This window comes from Eutrema salsugineum, unplaced genomic scaffold (assembly GCF_000478725.1).
Source record: "Eutrema salsugineum unplaced genomic scaffold, Eutsalg1_0 scaffold_10, whole genome shotgun sequence".
NCBI classification, from domain to species: Eukaryota; Viridiplantae; Streptophyta; class Magnoliopsida; order Brassicales; family Brassicaceae; genus Eutrema; species Eutrema salsugineum.
Genome location: NW_006256908.1, coordinates 4,608,537 through 4,627,576, shown reverse-complemented (window position 1 = coordinate 4,627,576; position 19,040 = coordinate 4,608,537). Strand labels below are relative to the sequence as shown.

Below are 19,040 nucleotides of genomic sequence, written 5' to 3'. Positions count from 1 at the left end.
AGAATTTTCCAAGACATTTCACCTGCGCAAGTACTTAGAAGGATACTTACTATAGTAATTCACTGGATTATGACTTTTCCTGTGTATAAACCGGATCTTGCTAGAGGACAAAACGAAATCTTTTGTCCAACACCAAAGAAGACTGAACCACAACGTAACAAAAAGAGCGAAGTTGGAGATTTTCAAAATCCTTGCTGCTTAAGTGATTTACTTTCTCTCTGATAGCAAGTGTGAGTAAACCCGGAACACGTGATACCAAAGAAAAAAAAAGAGTAAAAGTGTCTGTCTCTTTGAAACCATAGATTTTCCCCTACCTACAAGAATCGAGATTTCTTTTATCTTCTCTGCCTCTTTAAAACCATACATTTTCTTATTTTGACTCTTTCAAACCTCAGCTTCTTTTCTTTTTCTTTTTATTTTTTTTTTTTAATTATTTTTAGGTCTCCTACGAACCATTTTCTTTCCTCTCTGTGTGTATATATGCAATAAAAAAAGAGAACGTTAAGAATGACATAAAGTTCCTCAATCTTCGGATAAAAGATGATGAACCCAACAAAAAGTAACAAGACCTTTATGGCTTATTTTGTCCTGTTCGTTTGGGGTTTTGTTTTGATGGGGTTTGGTTTAGAACAAAACCAAACTAGTGAAATCAAAGTAGGAGTAGTGCTTGATCTCCAAACATCATTTTCGAAGATCTGCCTCACTTCCATTAACATATCGTTGTCCGATTTCTACAAAGTTCATGCTGATTATACCACAAGACTTGCGATTCACGTCAGAGATTCAATGGAAGATGTTGTTCAGGCTTCCGCAGCAGGTTCGTTTCTTCTCTGTTTCTTGCTTCTTCATTGCATATAACAAGATATTAGGTAAGTAACTATGGAAGTACTCTTTGGAAACTAATTGGTGATGAGAATAGACAAAATTAACATCTTCTTCCTCTTCAACTTGATTTTTTCTTTCTTGGACAACACAAATTTAAATTCCATATCATCATTTTTACTTCATTTTACACGTTTAAGCTGATTCATTCTCATGATATTTTTTTTTCTACACATATCATAGTTTGTATTAAAAACTATCATGTTCTATATAGAATAGATTACTATTATGTTCTATATATTAATTCATCATTTGCGCGTTTTCGGTTTAGTATAATGTTTAAAACTTACTTTTTGGATTTGAATTTAGTTTTTTGGGTTTTCTACTTATAGTATGTTTATGCAAAGGATATAAAAAACAAAACAAAAATAGCTCACCGCTAGTGTATATATATATAATATATATATATAAACAGACAGAGACGGATTCTACATAGAAACCATTATATATCTGTAGTTATAATATTTAAAAATTACGAAATACAATATTTTGGCGTTTGAGATTATTTATAAAGTTAAAAACCTTTTTTTCCAATGATAATTCCAATGTAGTGTTCAAATAGATATGCTAATTTATTCTATTTACCAAAACTAAATTTTGAAAATTAATTAACAAAATAATCTAAAATCAAATCCTAAACCCTAAAATTGAACAATACATTGAAATTATTATTGGAAAAACTAATAACAAAATCTGAAATTTTAAATTATAATTAAAAAAGCGCACACACACACACATATATATATATACATGCTTCGTTGGAAGAGAGATGAGAAAAATTATGTTGACTATTTAGAAGTCAAGAGTCGTCTAGTATTGTCTGTATTTAGAGCAAGTTGTTGATAGGAAAATTCGTCATTTGAAAGTGTCGGTTACTACATGGTCGAACAAGTCCCTATTACACTTACTTTCCGTCAGAATGAAGGACACTTTTAATATTTTAACTGTCTATAGAATTAGTGTTTAACGTAGTAACAAATTTAACCTTCATTATTGTCTTATTTTTGTGTTTGCTTGTGGTGCAAGCAGCCTTGGACCTAATCAAGAACGAAAAAGTGAGCGCCATCATCGGACCAAGAAGCTCTATGCAAGCCGATTTTATGATCAGGCTGGCCGAAAAATCTCAAGTACCCACTGTCACATTTTCAGCGACATGCCCTTTGCTGACATCCATCAACAGCCCTTACTTTATCCGAGCCACTTCTAATGACTTATCCCAAGTCAAAGCCATTGCGGCCATTGTCAAATCCTTCGAGTGGAGAAGCGTCGTTGCTATTTATGTGGACAACGAATTTGGAGAAGGAATTATGCCCTACTTGGCTGATGCTTTACAAGACGTGCAAGCTTGTGTAGTCCATAGAAGTTTGATCCCTCAGGAGGCCAATGATGATCAGATTCTCAAGGAGCTTTATAAGCTAATGACAATGCAGACGAGGGTATTCGTTGTCCACATGGAACCAAGTCTCGGTTTTCGGTTTTTCCAGAAAGCTAGAGAGATCAACATGATGAAGGAAGGATATGTATGGTTATTGACAGATGGAATGATGAATTTGATGAGATCTAACGAACATGGTAGCAGCTTGGAGAATATGCAAGGGGTGTTGGGTGTGAGGAGCCATATCCCCATATCGCAAGAGCTTGAAGATTTCAGATTGAGATGGAAGAAAAAGTTGGAGAAGGAGAATCTATTGATGGGGGATGATACAGAGCTGAACGTTTATGCGTTATGGGCATATGATTCTATCACTGCATTGGCCATGGCCGTGGAGAAAACCAACATAAAGAACTTGTCGTATGATAAGACTAGCGCCTCGTCAAATGACAAGACAGATTTGGGGACATTAGGGGTCTCTCGCTACGGTAAAAGTCTTATAAAGGCTTTGTCAAATGTAAGATTCAAGGGCTTAGCAGGAGAGTTTAAACTCATTAACAGACAGCTCGAGTCATCTGCGTTTGAGATCACCAATATTATTGGAGATAAGGAGAGAATCATCGGATTCTGGAGACCAAGCACTGGACTTGTGAATGCAAAGTCAAACAACACCAAGTTGTTTACAAGGGAGAGATTCGGGCCAGTGATATGGCCCGGAAACTCGACAGTTGTTCCTAAAGGATGGGAAATTCCAACAAACGGGAAGAAACTTATAGTAGGCGTGCCGGTGAAGAAAGGCTTCTTAAATTTTGTGGACGCAAAGATAGATCCGATCAGTAACGCAACAATTGTAACGGGTTACTGTATAGATGTCTTCGAAGCTGCTCTTAAAATGTTGCCTTACTCAGTCATTCCAAAATACGTTGCTTTCGACTCTCCACATGAGTACGATGATTTGGTATACCAAGTCTATACCGGGGTTAGTTATCTCTTCCTTCCTCTATTTCTTCTTAATAATACAATGAGTTCTAAATGTTCATGCATTTATATCTTAACATAGCTAACAAGTATCAATTAGTAGAGCTATTTGCGTCGATTATATTATAGATTATGTCTTTGTTTACTTTGATGTGTGATTTCTAACATATCATTACTAAATGACTCAGAGGTTTGACGCAGTTGTGGGAGATGTAACCATCATAGCAAACAGGTCATTGTATGTTGATTTCACATTACCGTACACAGAGTCTGGGGTGTCTATGATGGTGCCGCTCAAGGACAACAAGAACAAGAACACATGGGTGTTCCTCAAACCTTGGAGCTTAGACCTATGGGTCACCACGGCTTGCTTTTTCGTATTCATTGGGTTTATTGTGTGGATTTTAGAACACAGAGTTAACACCGACTTTCGTGGACCGCCTCACTACCAGATCGGCACTAGTTTCTGGTTTTCATTCTCCACTATGAACTTTGCCCACCGTAAGTTACACTAACCAAAAAACCTTTAATATAATATAATGTTACAATTTATAGGCTTTCATCTAAAAAAAAATATGTTTGCATGGCATGATCAAGTGGTATTTTATGGGCTTCTTCTTATATAAGAAAAAAAAACATTTGGAAAGCGTGAAAGTAGTCTACGTTGTTTATATATATATATAGTAAGATTTTATCCCAAGTTATTATCTATACGAGATTCCTAAATAATAAACAAGATTATACTGATGTGGTAAAACTTGTGCGTGTGTGTGTGTAGGTGAGAAGGTTGTGAGCAATTTAGCGAGGTTTGTGGTGATTGTATGGTGCTTCGTAGTACTTGTGCTGATTCAGAGCTACACAGCAAATCTCACCTCTTTCCTCACGGTACAACGGTTCCAATCAGAGGTCACAAATTGGACTGATCTCATAAAATTCAATGAATCTGTTGGGTACCAGCATGGGACTTTCGTGCTTGAACTTTTGAAGAAACAAAGATTTCATGAGTCTCAGCTCAAGGCTTTTGGTTCCGCCGAAGAATGTAACGAGCTTTTTTCCAATGGGACAATTGCAGCATCTTTTGACGAAGTGGCCTATCTTAAAGTTATCCGTTCTCAGAACTGCTCCAAGTATGCCATGGTTGAACCCTACTTTAAGACTGGTGGTTTTGGCTTTGTAAGTTCTTTTACCTTACAATTTATATTTACAAAATAGCAAAATATGTACATATTACCAAGTGGCGTTAGTTCAATTGGAAAAGTACCAAGGAAAAAACTTAGAGATTACATGGTCGAGGTACTTATTTCGAGTATTCAGGTATTTTCATTTTTGTTTTCCATTATCGGTGTGTAGGTATTCCCCAAGAATTCACCTTTGACGGATGATGTCTCAAGAGCGATCTTGAATGTGACGCAAGGCGATGAAATGCAACACATCGAGGATAAATGGTTCAAGAGAAATAGTGATTGTCCTGATCCAAACACTTCTCTTTCGTCCAACCATCTCAGCCTTAGTAACTTGTGGGGTCTGTTTCTAATAGCAGGCCTTGCTTCGACCTTGGCACTTCTCATATTCGTGGCCAACTTCTTGTATGAACACAGGCACACGCTATTTCAAGACTCTGGAAATTCCATCTGGAGAAGGTCAATGTCTTTGCTTAGAATCTTTGATGAGAAAGACATATCGTCGCATACATTCAAGAACAATGTCGTTCATAATGTGAGTTCACCTATTACACAAGGCACTCCAAGCCCTTCAACCATGCAGATCACACCATCAGGTCCATCACCACTAAGCCAGTCACAAAATAAGGAGTTTGAGTTAAGAAGAGTGTCGTTCAACCCGAGCGGGGAACTCATCCATCGGCAGCCAGAACAAGATAAAGATGAGGAATCTGATATTCACTGTGAAGGTGTATAATAGAGAGAAGTTGCAAAAGTGAATAACAAGATAAAGATAGAAGTTGCAAAACAATAATATTGCTTTTGTTGTTTTCAGTTTAAAGTAATCATGGTTATCATCTTGTATTCAGCACAATCGAAACTTTTAAAATATATATAGTACAAGACCCCATAAGTTATAGAGTATTCTCGAAGATTTAAGGGGCGGAAAATGAAAAGATCCTTAAGGCCAAACGCCCAGAAAAAAGTCAAACAAAGCGAAATCAAAGCAAATGAAAAATAATCATAGGAAATAGGAAAAAAAAAAACTAAATCAAGCGAAATTAAACCGTAACTAAACAAAAAAAATTCAAAAATTCAAATCTAAATTAAGAGAACACTGGATCAAGAGATTTTTTCTTATGAAAAAGAAACCTTGCCCAATCGAAATCTAAATTGTCATAATATTTGTTTGACAACAACAAAAAAACTGGTCACAATATTTCATATTATCAACTTTATAAAATTGTGAAAGTCTTGACTCACATAGTCACATGTACCTACGTACATGCCATTTCTATACAAAATCATGTGTGCGTTAATCTTTTGGGATTGATGACTTTTTCATTGTTTTGGGAAAAAAATGTGAGACAAATTTAATATTTGTTTTGGATATGCCCATACTATACGTCTCATGTCTTATTCTCGGACAAGCTTAATAAAATGTGGTCCTCCAACGGCCAATACATCGTGTTTGATTAGATATGTGGCATACCCAAAAACGCGTTGAACACAAGAAATTTGGTTTAAAAAGAAAGAAAAAAAAAAGAAATTTGGTTTCCATACAATGCTTTTCCCCAGTATAGTGACAATTACTTAAAATAAAAATTAAAAACAAATTACAATTTGCACTTAAGGAAAAAAAAAACTCTGTAAATCGTTGAGACAGAGCTTTCACGTTGATTCAGTCAGCTCCATAAAAATGGTAAAGATGTCAAGAATTATTATTATTTTATTTTATTTGGTCAGCACAATTTCAAGAATTATTATTAATCAACCTTTGAATAAAGAAAAAAAAAAATCATCTACACGAATCCTAGTTTAAAAGTCAGTTAAATTCAGACGCGAGTAGTAAAGGGAATTAAATCTTGAGAAGAAGTCAAATTACTTTATGGGTTTAATAAATTAGGATGATGTAGAATCTGTTTTTCATTTTATTTAGCATTTTAAATAGTTCTACAAAATTTAGTTTTGTTTGATATTTTGAAACAATTTTATTCAACAGGGTATTTTATAAGAAAATAAAAACAGAAATTATGAGACTTCTTTTATCAACATGGGGAATTAAATACCTAAAATTGTTTAAAAAAATATATTGGGAGAATCGTGTTTACATATGCAATATCATAAAGGTATTCATAAATATTCCATATTAATTTGTCTGGTTTTGTGTTTTATGCATGCGATAAGCGAGATAGTAAGAAAAAACTTTTTTACTTTTTACAAATTTCTCCAAATATAATAAACGAATGTTAGTTCTCCCCTGTAAATTACCATCTTCACATGTTTAGAACAATTTGTTGCAATTTACCACCGCCTATTCCTTATCTTTTTTTAGCTGATAAAAGCTTGTTTTACAGTAACGCAAACAAACAAGAGTGTTAAATAATCTATCTTCTTTTTTTTTTTTTGTGGTCGAAAATGTTAAGATTTGATACCAGATTTTTAAGATTTATATAGAGTTGTGGCAAGCCACTTATTAGAAAAAATACAGGATAGGAGAAGAGATTACATATTAGTTAATACAACCAAGATGCTGAAAATAAAGTTCGAGCAACGATTGAGAAGAGAGGCTCCTGGCTGGAAAGGAGAGGAGCCGATCCTTTATCAAACGGTCAACACAGGCACGAAGAACGTTAACCGAAGACGTTGAGGCGGTAAACACGCGGGCATTACGCTCCTTCCACAAAGAGTATAAGATGCACTGAAACATCAACTTGGCTAGGATTTGGAGAGGGCGAGAGGTAGTTGAGTTCCTGCTAACAATCCACGGCGCCACAGCTTGGAGAGACAATGGGGGATTAGACCAGATAGAACCTGTAAACCGAGTCCAGAGATCTGAAGAGACTGAACATCGAAAAAATAAATGCTCATGTGATTCCTGGTCTGCATTGCAGAGAGGGCAAACAGCTTGAACCGACATTCCCCATTTCAAAAGACGATCTCTAGTGGGTAAGCGGCCAAGCATAGCAAGCCATGCTATGAAGGTGCAGCGAGGAATCTCCTCTTTAAACCAGACAAGCTTATGCTACAAAACAGTCGGAGATGAGTGACGGATATGATCCCAAGTGACCTTAAAGGAAAAAGAAGGTCCAAACGATCCCCAAGCATTACGCCAAAGATAGTAGTCAACGCACATGGAACTGGATGGGGGAGTGATAGTACTGAGGACAATATGAAGAATCTATCTTGAATATAGTTAAACATACAATATGAATGGGTTTTCGGCCAACATATTACTTTCTCTAAATCGTCGATTCAAACCAAACATACGGATACGGTTGATGTTATAATGTATGGAGATGACATACATATTGGAGGTCGAAAACGATAGAACATATTTATGTATATGTCTCCTTGGAGGCTTATAAGGCGCAGATACAATTTTTTGCCTTTGTTAGAGAGAGGAATCAAATTCTTATAAAAAGGTGGTACATATTTTTCGTCAAGATAGAGTTTATGGTTAGAGTGAGAAAAAAATCTAAATGAATCTGAAGGGATTGGACTGAAATAGTATAGAAATACTGCAGACTGGAAGTTGAATGTAAGCTGGGCTAATTTTAGTTGGGCCCAACACCCAATAAACTTATGAGGTGAGGAGAACAACCCCGCGGTATGGTACATTTCTATTAGGATAATCTACATACTTATTTGTGTAGTGATTTGTTGATGTGTCGCGCTCATAGCGAGTTTCATAGATTTTCGCTTATGTGTCAGCTCTAGAATGAGTTTCGGCTGCAACAAGACCGTTTAACCCCATTTTACAATTACATGTCATTTTTTTGTTATTAGCTGATAATGTGTAAACAAAACTTAAAACAAACATGTCTAAATTATTATGGTTTAATGTTTAATTTCGTAGTCAGTCAAACCGTTTTTAAATTTATATCAAACCAAAATTTAGAAAAAATTAGACAAAAACGTTTTTAAAAAAAACACAAAAAACTAGAAATTTACCATTTCTAATATTTCCGAAATATAGAAAAAAACTAACTAAAATGTTAAAAAAAACAAAAATTAGAATAAAATTTTGAATATCGTTTCAAAACAAAAAAAACAATAAAATTTATGCTAGAATATCGTTTATTATTATAGTGTTTATGATTTCTTATGTTTATAGGGTTTGCGATTTCTATAATTTTATAAAACCAAAATCTAGTAAAAATCTAAGATAAAAGTAAAAAAAGACAATAAATAAAATCTATATCTCTAATGAAATATTGTTAATTATAATATCTAGATTATGATTTTCGATTTCTTATCTATATACTTCAGAAAGTTTTTTTATCCTTTTGTTAAAATCAAAAGTTTATTTGTAAATTTTGGATTTATCTAACTTAGAACAGAGATAAAAAAATTTAATGTTATTAAAATATTTATTTATAAAATTACACTTGGTAGACATATATAACTCACGCGAGGTGTGGACAAATTAACTAGTTTTTTTTAATTATTTTAGTGTTGCTGTTAGAATCAAAATTTTGAGGCTTAAACATTTATATATATATATATATATATATATATATATATATAACTCTTACTGCTGCAATATTCATTCAGTACTAGTTTAATAACAAAATCCCAAAGATAAAAAATATTCACCTCAATTTCGAATTCTCGTTTTTCATCCTATTTGAGAACAAATCTCATCAGACTCTTTCAAACCATTTTTTATTGTTATTTCATTTTAAGACTTCTTCTTTGAGACCCATTTTCGGTAGAGCATTAATTTCAAAGTCTTTCATAGATTCCAAGACTCTTTCAAACCAATTGCTTCTTCTGTAAGTATATAAATATATATCTTACAAGAAGTTAAAGAATCACATTCAGTTTCTGTATCCTCGATCTTTGGAAATTGATGAAGACGATGAACACTACAAAAACTCATAACACCTTTCTGAGTTACTTTTTCTTATTTCTTTGGGGTTTTCTGTTGATGGAGGTTGGCTTAGGACAAAACCCAACAACTGAAATCAAAGTAGGAGTAGTTCTTGATCTCAAAACAAACTTTTCCAAGATCTGCCTCACATCTATTAATATGTCGTTGTCCGATTTCTACAAAGATCATCCTAATTACCGCAGAAGACTTGCGCTTCACGTCAGAGATTCCATGGAAGATACTGTTCAAGCATCAGCTGCAGGTTCGTTACTTTTCTGTCTCTTGATTCTTCGTTAAATATAAGGATCATTTGGATTTATTAGTTACTAGTTTTATTTTTTTAGTTAGTTAGTTAGTTAGTTACTAGTTTTAGTTGAACTAAACATACTACGTTGGAAGTTAGGGTGACAGCCAGACTGAATCTGAACAATCATTTAGATAACTATTAGAAAAATCCAAGTGTGCTTCGTTTGTGGTCCATTCTTAGAGTCTTGGTGACGATTAGTCTTTCAAATTGCTATTAAAATCCAATTGACTTCGTGTGTGGTCTATTCTAAATGCAATCTCTTGAGAGACAATCTTCAATCTCCTTCTTTTCTAGGAAGGCTTGGTGACGAATGAAGATTGTATGGTCAAACACGTCTCTTTTACAAATGATCCTCGTCAAAATATTTTTAAATCATTGGTCTAATTAGATCATTGGTGACACGGCATATGATACCTTCACAATTAACTCTTAAGTTAATTAAAATTGCCTAATATCTTAAGTTCTAGTAATTTTTATGCTATTTTAGGGTATTTATCAAAGAAAAAAAGTATGTTGAAAAAAGTCTTTCCAAATATTATCATATTCAATAACTTTTATGTGAAAAAAAACGAATTAGAAATCGCCTAATATGTAAATTTTCAAAATGTTTAGGGTACAAAATAAAAATCAAATTATATATCGCCCAATGGTTTGTTTAATATTTTGTCTATCTAACTTAAACTTTTTTTTGTAACAAGTCTCTTAAACTTCTTAAAACAAAAGATTTGACCTTTATCTTTTTTTTTTTTGGTTTGCTTGTGGTGTAAGCAGCCTTAGACCTAATCAAGAACGAGCAAGTGAGCGCCATCATCGGACCAAGAACCTCTATGCAAGCCGAGTTTATGATCAAACTGGCTAACAAATCTCAAGTACCGACCATCACATTCTCCGCAACGAGCCCCCTTCTAAGATCCATCAGCAACCCTTACTTCGTCCGAGCGACTCTCGACGACTCATCCCAGGTCAAAGCCATTGCGGCCATTGTCAAATTCTATGGGTGGAGAAGCGTCGTCGCCATTTATGTGGACAACGAGTTAGGTGAAGGAATCATGCATTCCTTCTCAAACGCTTTACATGACGTGGATGTCAAAAGAAGTGTGATCTCTCCGGAAGCTAACGATGATCAGATCCTAAAGGAACTTTATAAGCTCAAGACGAGGCAGACAAGAGTCTTCGTTGTTCACATGGCCTCAAGTCTCGGATTCCGAGTTTTGCAGAAAGCTAGAGAGATCCAGATGATGGAGGAAGGGTATGTATGGTTACTATCAAATGGAATGACGCATATGATGAGACATAATGGTCGTAGCTTAGAGACTATGCAGGGGTTGTTAGGTGTGAGGAGCCATGTCCCTGAATCGAAAGAGCTTGAAGATTTCCGTTTGAGATGGAAAAGAAAGTTCGAGAAGGAGAACCCATCCATGGGGGACGATGTAGAGCTTAACGTTTTCGCATTATGGGCGTATGATTCGGTCACTGCATTGGCCTTGGCCGTAGAGGAAACCGACACAAAGAACTTGCGGTATGATAAAGCTAGCGCTTCTCTAAATAACAAGACAGATTTAGGGACCCTTGATGTCTCTCGCTACGGTCCAAGTCTTCTAGAGGCTCTGTCAAATGTAAGATTCAAGGGTTTAGCAGGAGAGTTTAAACTCATTGCCAGGGAACTCGAGTCATCAACTTTTGACATCATCAATGTTATTGGAAAAAAAGAGAAGGTTATCGGATCCTGGACAACAAGAAACGGACTTGTGGATTTAAATTCCAAGAAAATGACGTCGTTTACAACAGAGAGGTTTGAGCCAATGATATGGCCCGGACCTTCAAAAGTTGTTCCAAAAGGTTGGCAGATTCCAACGGATGGGAAAAAGATTAAAGTGGGCGTTCCAGTAAAGAGAGGCTTCTTCAATTTTGTGAAGGTAAAGACAGATCCGATCAGTAACGTAATTACCGCAACGGGTTACGCCATAGACATCTTTGAAGCTGCTCTTAAGAAGTTGCCATATTCAGTCATTCCTCAATACTACCCTTTTGAGTCTCCAGATGATAAATACAATGATTTGGTCTACCAAGTCTATAACGGGGTTAGTTCTTTTTCATATTTTTCCCCCATATTTTTCCATTGTAACGACTAACGAGTAGACTAAACCATGTGGATAATATAGTACATTAGGTATAATTTTGTTGCAATGTGATTTCTAACATGTTATTAATAAATGGAACAGACGTGGGATGCAGTTGTTGGAGATGTAACCATCACAGCAAACAGGTCAAAGTATGTTGATTTCACTTTACCGTACACAGAGTCTGGGGTGTCTATGATGGTGCCCCTCAGGGACAACGAAAACAAGAACACATGGGTGTTCCTCAAACCTTGGAGCTTAGACCTATGGGTCACTACAGTTTGCTTCTTCGTGCTCATTGGTTTTGTTGTCTGGCTATTCGAACATAGAGTCAACAATGACTTTCGTGGACCGCCTCACCACCAGATCGGCACTAGTTTTTGGTTCTCCTTCTCCACCATGGTTTTTGCCCACCGTAAGTTTTTATACCAATCAAGAATTCAATAAAGATAAATGTTAATGTTTATTAGTTTCCATCTCAAAAAAAAAAAAAAAAAACTATGAGGCAAGTGAGACTAGTTTACCTTGTTTATATAGTAGATTAATTCTCAACTTCTTTTCATTGTGATATTTTCTAACAAGATTGTAACGATAATATGAAATGATGCCTACGTGTGTGTATATAGGTGAGAAGGTTGTGAGCAACTTATCAAGGTTTGTCGTGGTCGTTTGGTGCTTTGTTGTGCTAGTGCTGACTCAGAGCTACACAGCGAATCTGACCTCTTTCTTGACGGTACAACGTTTACAACCAGCGGCCACAACTATGAGAGATCTCATCAGAAATGGGGAGTATGTAGGGTACCAACACGGCGCTTTCGTTTATGATATTCTAATAGGTGAAGGGTTTGATAAATCTAAGCTCAAGCCTTTTGGTTCTGCTGAAGAATGCGATGATCTTTTGTCGAAAGGGACATCAAAAGACGGTATTGCAGCAGCTTTCGACGAAGTGGCCTACCTTAAGGCTATCCTTTCTCAGTACTGCTCCAAATACGCCATGGTCGAACCTACCTTTAAGACTGCTGGTTTTGGCTTTGTAAGTTCTGTTTTAACGTTTTACAAAATGGCAAGAAACAAATAAAGTCCTTATTTTCATCGCTCGCTTTTCTTGTTTCCATGATCGATGTGTAGGCATTTCCCAAGAATTCTCCTTTGACGGGAGATGTCTCAAGGGCTATCTTAAACTTGACTCAAGGTGAAGAAATGGCACCCATCGAGAACAAATGGTTCAACAGTCGCAGCCTCGCTAGTGAATGTCCTGATCCAAAGACCGCTCTTTCGTCGAATCGCCTCAGCCTCAGTAGCTTTTGGGGACTGTTCTTAATAGCAGGCATTGCTTCGTTCTTGTCATTTCTCCTCTTTGTAGCCACCTTTTTGTACGAGCATAGGCACACGCTATGTGATGATGGTTCTGGAGGTTCCGTGTGGAGAAAGCTAACGTTTCTGTTCAGAATCTTCGATGAGAAAGACATAAAGTCGCATACTTTCAAGAAAAGTGCAGTTCATAATGTGAGTTCACCTATTACTCGCACTCCGAGCCCTTCGACTATACAGATCAAACCATGGCCACGAAGCATGTCATTAAACAGAGAGTTTGAGCGAAGAAGAACTTCTTTCTTCATGACCGAAGAACGTTTCACAGTGCAACCAAAAGATGATGGAGAATCTGATATTGAATCTGGAGCTCAACGATAGAGAGAAGTTAAGAAACCTCCATAGCAAGTTAGATAAGAATCTAATTCTTCCCTGCATATAAGATCTACGTAAATTATTAACCTTATTTGTATATATAATTAAGCTACGGTTAGTTATCGTAAGTTTTATTAAATCTAGAGACAATTTTATAAGATAGCATAAGTATTACATATAATAAGTATTAAGAAAAAGTATCAAGTAAATTAATGGGAGATTTGCACCAATAATAGTTTTTGATGAGCAAATTATCTACCATAAAAAAGCAATCAATTCACTGCATAATACAAGTCAACAACAAAAAGTAACTGGAAAAGACTGAATACCTTTTATTCTTTAATTTTGGAAAAAACTTTTTTTTGACATGATATGGGACCACAAAACTTAGAAAGACGTAAATTTTACCTGCTTCTTTGAACAATAGCAGCGAGAACTTTAACCAACATCAATATTTATTATCGTTTTATAATGTGTATGTAGGACTAGATTAATTTTTCTTTTCTCTCTCCACCATTCTGCTCTTCCTCTCTAATATTCTTCTCATCATTTTCTTCTCTGTTTCTCTTTTCTTTTATACACGGTGTTTTTATCCTCAAATCATTTAAAATCTAACGTAACTCTATGACATAATTGACTATTTTTATTAAAAGAATCATTTACTTAGAGTATGCAATTATGTAGTAGACGACTATTTTCATAAAAAAATGCATCCACCTCAGAAGAACACCCTCTCATTCTAAAATTATGAGACATTATTGACGATACTTTCTATGGTTGCACCAAGTTGAAAGTAAATAGACATATATCAAGTAGCCACCTATCAATTAAGTATAGATGTTCTTTTCAATTCTAATTCTTTTATTGGTTGTGTTCATATATTTATAGTAGACAACTACTAATAGGTGACTATGTTTAAAATGTAGGTGGTTGTTGTCGGCCACGATGAGTATGAAGTTTACAACAAAAAAATGAGAGGTGTACATAACAAGTTATCGGCAACTTCTTCTTACAACAACATTGCAAATTAGAAGCTTATGGGAGAGGTGCACAACCAGTTTTTGAAGATCCTTTTATGAAAGACCTTTCCACCCCATACCTACTCATGTATGTTCTGGTGATTCGGAACTACTTCCCCCATTAATGCGCTGACCACATGATCAACCAAAGAAAATAAAGATCTTATCCCGAGGAGAAATGAAGGTAACATAGTCAACTATGTAGTGTTTGTAACATAGTCAGCCTTTTTTTATAATGAGTCATAGTTGGCTACTTTGTGGTTGAAATGTGGTTGATCCAATTCGTTTGAATGACACAAAAAAATTTGAAGAATGCGGCAAGGCTTTGCAGCAGGTGTCTTGGAAGGGGTCACAATGGTAATTATATGACCATAGTTGACTACTTTCATAGAAAATCATTTTCTCAGAATATGTGGTTATATAGTAGACAACTATTTTCATAAAAAAAGTTGCATCTCCCTGAGACAAACATCTTTTCACTCCAAAAGTGTGAGATATTATGGAAAATACTTTCTATAGTTGCACCAAGTAGAAAATAAATAGACATATACCAACTACTTATCTATCACTTCAGTATAGATGTCTTTTTCATTCTAATTTTTTTGTTTGTTGTGCTCATATTTCTAGTAGACGACTACTAGTAGGTGATTATGTTTAAAATGAAGATTTGTTTGAATGAACAGAGACGTTGACTACTTTCTGTAATGTATTTCGATTAGATAGCTAGTACTCAAAGTCGATTATTAATAGTTGTCTATTTTCTCCATACAACTCAAAGTTGATTCTAATACTTAAGTAAGTATTAATAATTATCTATTTCGATTAGATAGCTACTACTCAAAGTCGATTATTGGTAGTTGTCTATTTTCGCTGACTCAAAGACTTTAGGTTAGCGCTTCTTTAAGCTGGGCCGTTTAATGAATGCAGATAGGTTGAGCGCCCTGATGACAGATGGTTCCTTGAATTTTCGGTTTAAAACCTTACATGAACAACCATTTCAAAGACATCAACGAGTGCATCGTGAATCTGGTTCAGAATATTATTGCGAACGGTGTGGGTTGACATTGTCGAAGAGAACACATATCCCTACAAAGAAAAAATGTCAAAAAGTTAGCTATTATGAACTGATTATTGTTGTAACGTAATTAACTATCGATAGTTAGGTTATATGTGCATAGTAGTTATGTAGACTAACTGAATATGGAGTAATTATTTATTGTATCTATTGGACGAGTAGCGTAGACGATTACTAATGATGATATTCAATGTAGTTACTACTTACTAGATATGCGTATAAAAATAGTTAACTACTCTAGATCTACAAAATGGAGAGAACCAGATATCAATAACAACGAAGAAGAAGACAGAACTAGGTGAATACAGTGAAGAGAAATCAGAAGTACTATAAGTAAAGCTGATTAACCAATAATCAAAGAGGTGGGCCAAGAAAATAACCTTTCATAACTCACCGATGAAGGATATGGATGCTGTAATACCGTCGACGAAGATGATACGCTGAGAGGTGACGGGGTGTCTGGGAGTGTTTCTGAGGGGGAGCACTTCAAAATCATTGAAACGTCTTTCATCGAAAGTGGAGTTAAGTGGAAGGTTTCTAGAAAATAAAAAGCTTTTGTCGATGGTGTTACACTGTGCTCGGCATCGTTTCCAGCGGATTAATCGGCGGGGAAAATGAGTGGAAATAGAATAAACCACAAAAAATAGTTTTTCTGTGAAGTTCTCAAAGAAATAGAATCAATTCAAAATTTAAAAACAAAAGAGAAAAACTAAATTCAACTAAAAGTTTTTCTAGCAAAAACTATGGTGTTGTAGAAAATAGAAATTGTCAGAACGAATAAAAGTTTGAGTGATATGATTTAAAAGAAATGATGTGGTTTTAATTTGATGGGGTGTTAGATGTCTTTACCCACAATTAAAAACATCAGTTTTAATGGACCTAAATAAGACTCAGTTTTAATCTGCTATTCCACCTAATTTCCTTAAATTAATTCCACTAGCTATAACCTCCGCTTCGTGCCTTCGTGGTTAAGTAACCACTACCAAAACCCTGACCATCTCGTTATCCTGTAACTGAGCTACGATTATCCCATGGCAATTATGTGGTTAAATTTTAGCCACTATTCAATCTGTTCCATTTTATGTGGGCATGATTTAGTTTAGTTAGGTTGAATTCTAAATATCATTCTCTTTTTCAATCTCTAAGATGTCATATGTGTCTTTAAACTTTAGGGGGCCATGATTGTTCTAAATCGTTTCCATCTATATTTTATGAATAAAAAACTATCCCAAAAACATTAATTTAAAATACTATATTAAAAGAATTAAATAATTTTCGTGAGCTATTTTAACACATAATACTAAGTAACCACCTATTATAGTATATCTTTGAAATTTAATTATTATCGAAATCAACAAGCTTGATAATCCCTCAGAAAAAAAAAATCAATCGTATAAAAAAGCTTTCAACAAAAGAAACAGAAAAATAAAAAGACCGACTGCAAAAAAGAAAAACATATAACAATATAGCTAAAATAATATAAAAGAGAATGATTGGAAATGGGAGAAGTTGAGAAGGAAACGTGAAGTGTGAGTAGCTGAGGAGTTTAAGGCCAAGCGGTTACTGCATTTTGCAGTGATCATCACTGCTTGGTCTGGTGATGTGGATCTCTCAGCATGTCAGGGGCCGCATCTCCAACTATTATTGATTTATATTCTAACATCTTTTATCCAACTTATCCATTGTGCAGCCCTTTCACCACAACGAACGCCCATACACAATATATTAAGTTTAAACATTTTTATATCGAATGTCACCAAACAGAAAAGTGTTGATAAATTAGTTACACCATAAAACTGTCAAAAACAACAAAGTTAAACCATAAAATTTACCAAAATAACGTTAAGTTTCGCAAATAATTGACAAACTAGCTTCTCCTTATTTTTTTTTTCTTCTGCGAAATCATCCTCCTGAATCCTGACTATATATGTCTTTTTCTGAGTTCTCTTTTTCTTTCTTAATTTTTTTTTTTCATCCTTTCGACTAACTCTAAAATCTTCAAGTCTACTAAGATTTTTCTTTTACTAAAGAGATAGATATTGGACCAAAATCAAAACTAATCTCCCAACTTTGTAAAAATTCAGATATTACTTTCACAATGATTAAAAAAAATTATCTTCTCGCAAGCCTACAAGTGATATTTAAGGATTTTATTTGCACACAAATTAAGCAAGAATTTGATATTTACGTTTATTTTTAAATTAAAACATCGCTTAGTATTTATCTAATTAACTAATAACAAACTGAAAAATGGAAATAGTTAATTTAAAATTAATAAATTTTGCATGAAATAATAAGAAAATACTTAATCTGAAATAAAAAAATTCTTTAAACATAATGTATTGTGAAACATGAAGTATAACATTAATATGTAAACTTTGTAGTACTGGTTTGAATTACTGAATCATTCTAGATATTATGCTGTCAACAAAAAAGTATTATTAATAGTATGTAGTCGATCATCTATTATAATTATTATAGTTTTTTTTAAGTTCAAATCAACCTTTTTATTTTCTTCATTTTTCGTTTTATCATATTTCACATCATACAATTTTCCAAACTTGTAATAGTTGTTTACAATTCTACAAAAAAATGCTAGGTTTTATTTTCATTACAACTGTGAATGAAATAATAGTATCAATTTAAACTATGAATATTTCAGTATACAAAAGATGCCGAATATGCGAAAAGAACGTTAGAAAATTAACTATCACATCGTATCGAAAAAGATTCGTACTACTAAACATAAAAGGCAAAAACAAAATTTAGTATTTGTATAATTAATGGAAGCTTTACATTTTCCACAAAAAAAAAGAGAAGTTTAACTTTGCTAGATTTTTTTCCTGCTGACAAGAGAACTCAACCATACAACATTATCAGTGGATCCCATTTATCTAACAAATAAAACTATGAACTAAGGTCTTTGTATTTTGTGGTCACTAAAGTGTAGTGTGGGGTTACCCAAAGGACAAGTAAAATAAAACCGCTAATACAATCCAAATACAAAAATACCGATAAATGTATTTTCTCCTTGATAGTTCCGTACATGTTTTCTTATCAACAAGAAAATAATATCATCCTGAAAATAATTGTAGATCATCCAAAGGTACAACAAATCAAGCAAACTATAACCACAAGAAGAAATTAAAAGAAGAGATAACACTAAGAATATGCAGCGCCGAAAATTGTGTGCCTAAATATCTATATATATATATATATAATAATACGAATAGAAAAAGTCAAAGAATTTGTGTTCAGAGAAACTTAAACTCTTCTATGATATTTTAAGTTTCTGTCTATTGGACCAAAGAACCGTCGGCAATTTTTAAATAATTTTCAAAATGAAAACAAATAAAAAATTGAAGATACAGCAACAATACGACTCGTATACATTAGCTATATTCCTTGTCGGAAATTTTGTAATTATTATGAATATAATTGCTAAATCTACACAAATATAAATTTGTGAAAAAGGAAAAAGAAAGGCCAAGAATAAATTGTCTTTCCACCTCAACTAGCTATATAAACCCCCCTATACTCTTCAAGCATAAGTCACTAACAAGAA

General features: G+C 34.2%; 2 protein-coding genes across 2 annotated transcripts; both read left to right on the top strand.

Annotated features, from left to right (window-relative positions):
- Positions 1-540: 540 nt before the first annotated feature.
- On the top strand, positions 541-5,305 carry LOC18027965 (glutamate receptor 2.7). Its single transcript, XM_006409894.2, has 5 exons — positions 541-817; positions 1,912-3,233; positions 3,421-3,733; positions 4,011-4,405; positions 4,583-5,305. Exons 1-5 carry the CDS (start codon positions 541-543, stop codon positions 5,147-5,149), a joined length of 2,874 nt encoding a protein of 957 aa, XP_006409957.1. The 3' UTR covers positions 5,150-5,305.
- Positions 5,306-9,071: 3,766 nt separating this feature from the next.
- LOC18027964 (glutamate receptor 2.8) lies at positions 9,072-13,523 on the top strand. The gene is made up of 5 exons (XM_006409893.2): positions 9,072-9,530; positions 10,347-11,656; positions 11,798-12,110; positions 12,322-12,728; positions 12,824-13,523. Exons 1-5 carry the CDS (start codon positions 9,248-9,250, stop codon positions 13,385-13,387), a joined length of 2,877 nt encoding a protein of 958 aa, XP_006409956.2. The 5' UTR covers positions 9,072-9,247; the 3' UTR covers positions 13,388-13,523.
- Positions 13,524-19,040: the final 5,517 nt, after the last annotated feature.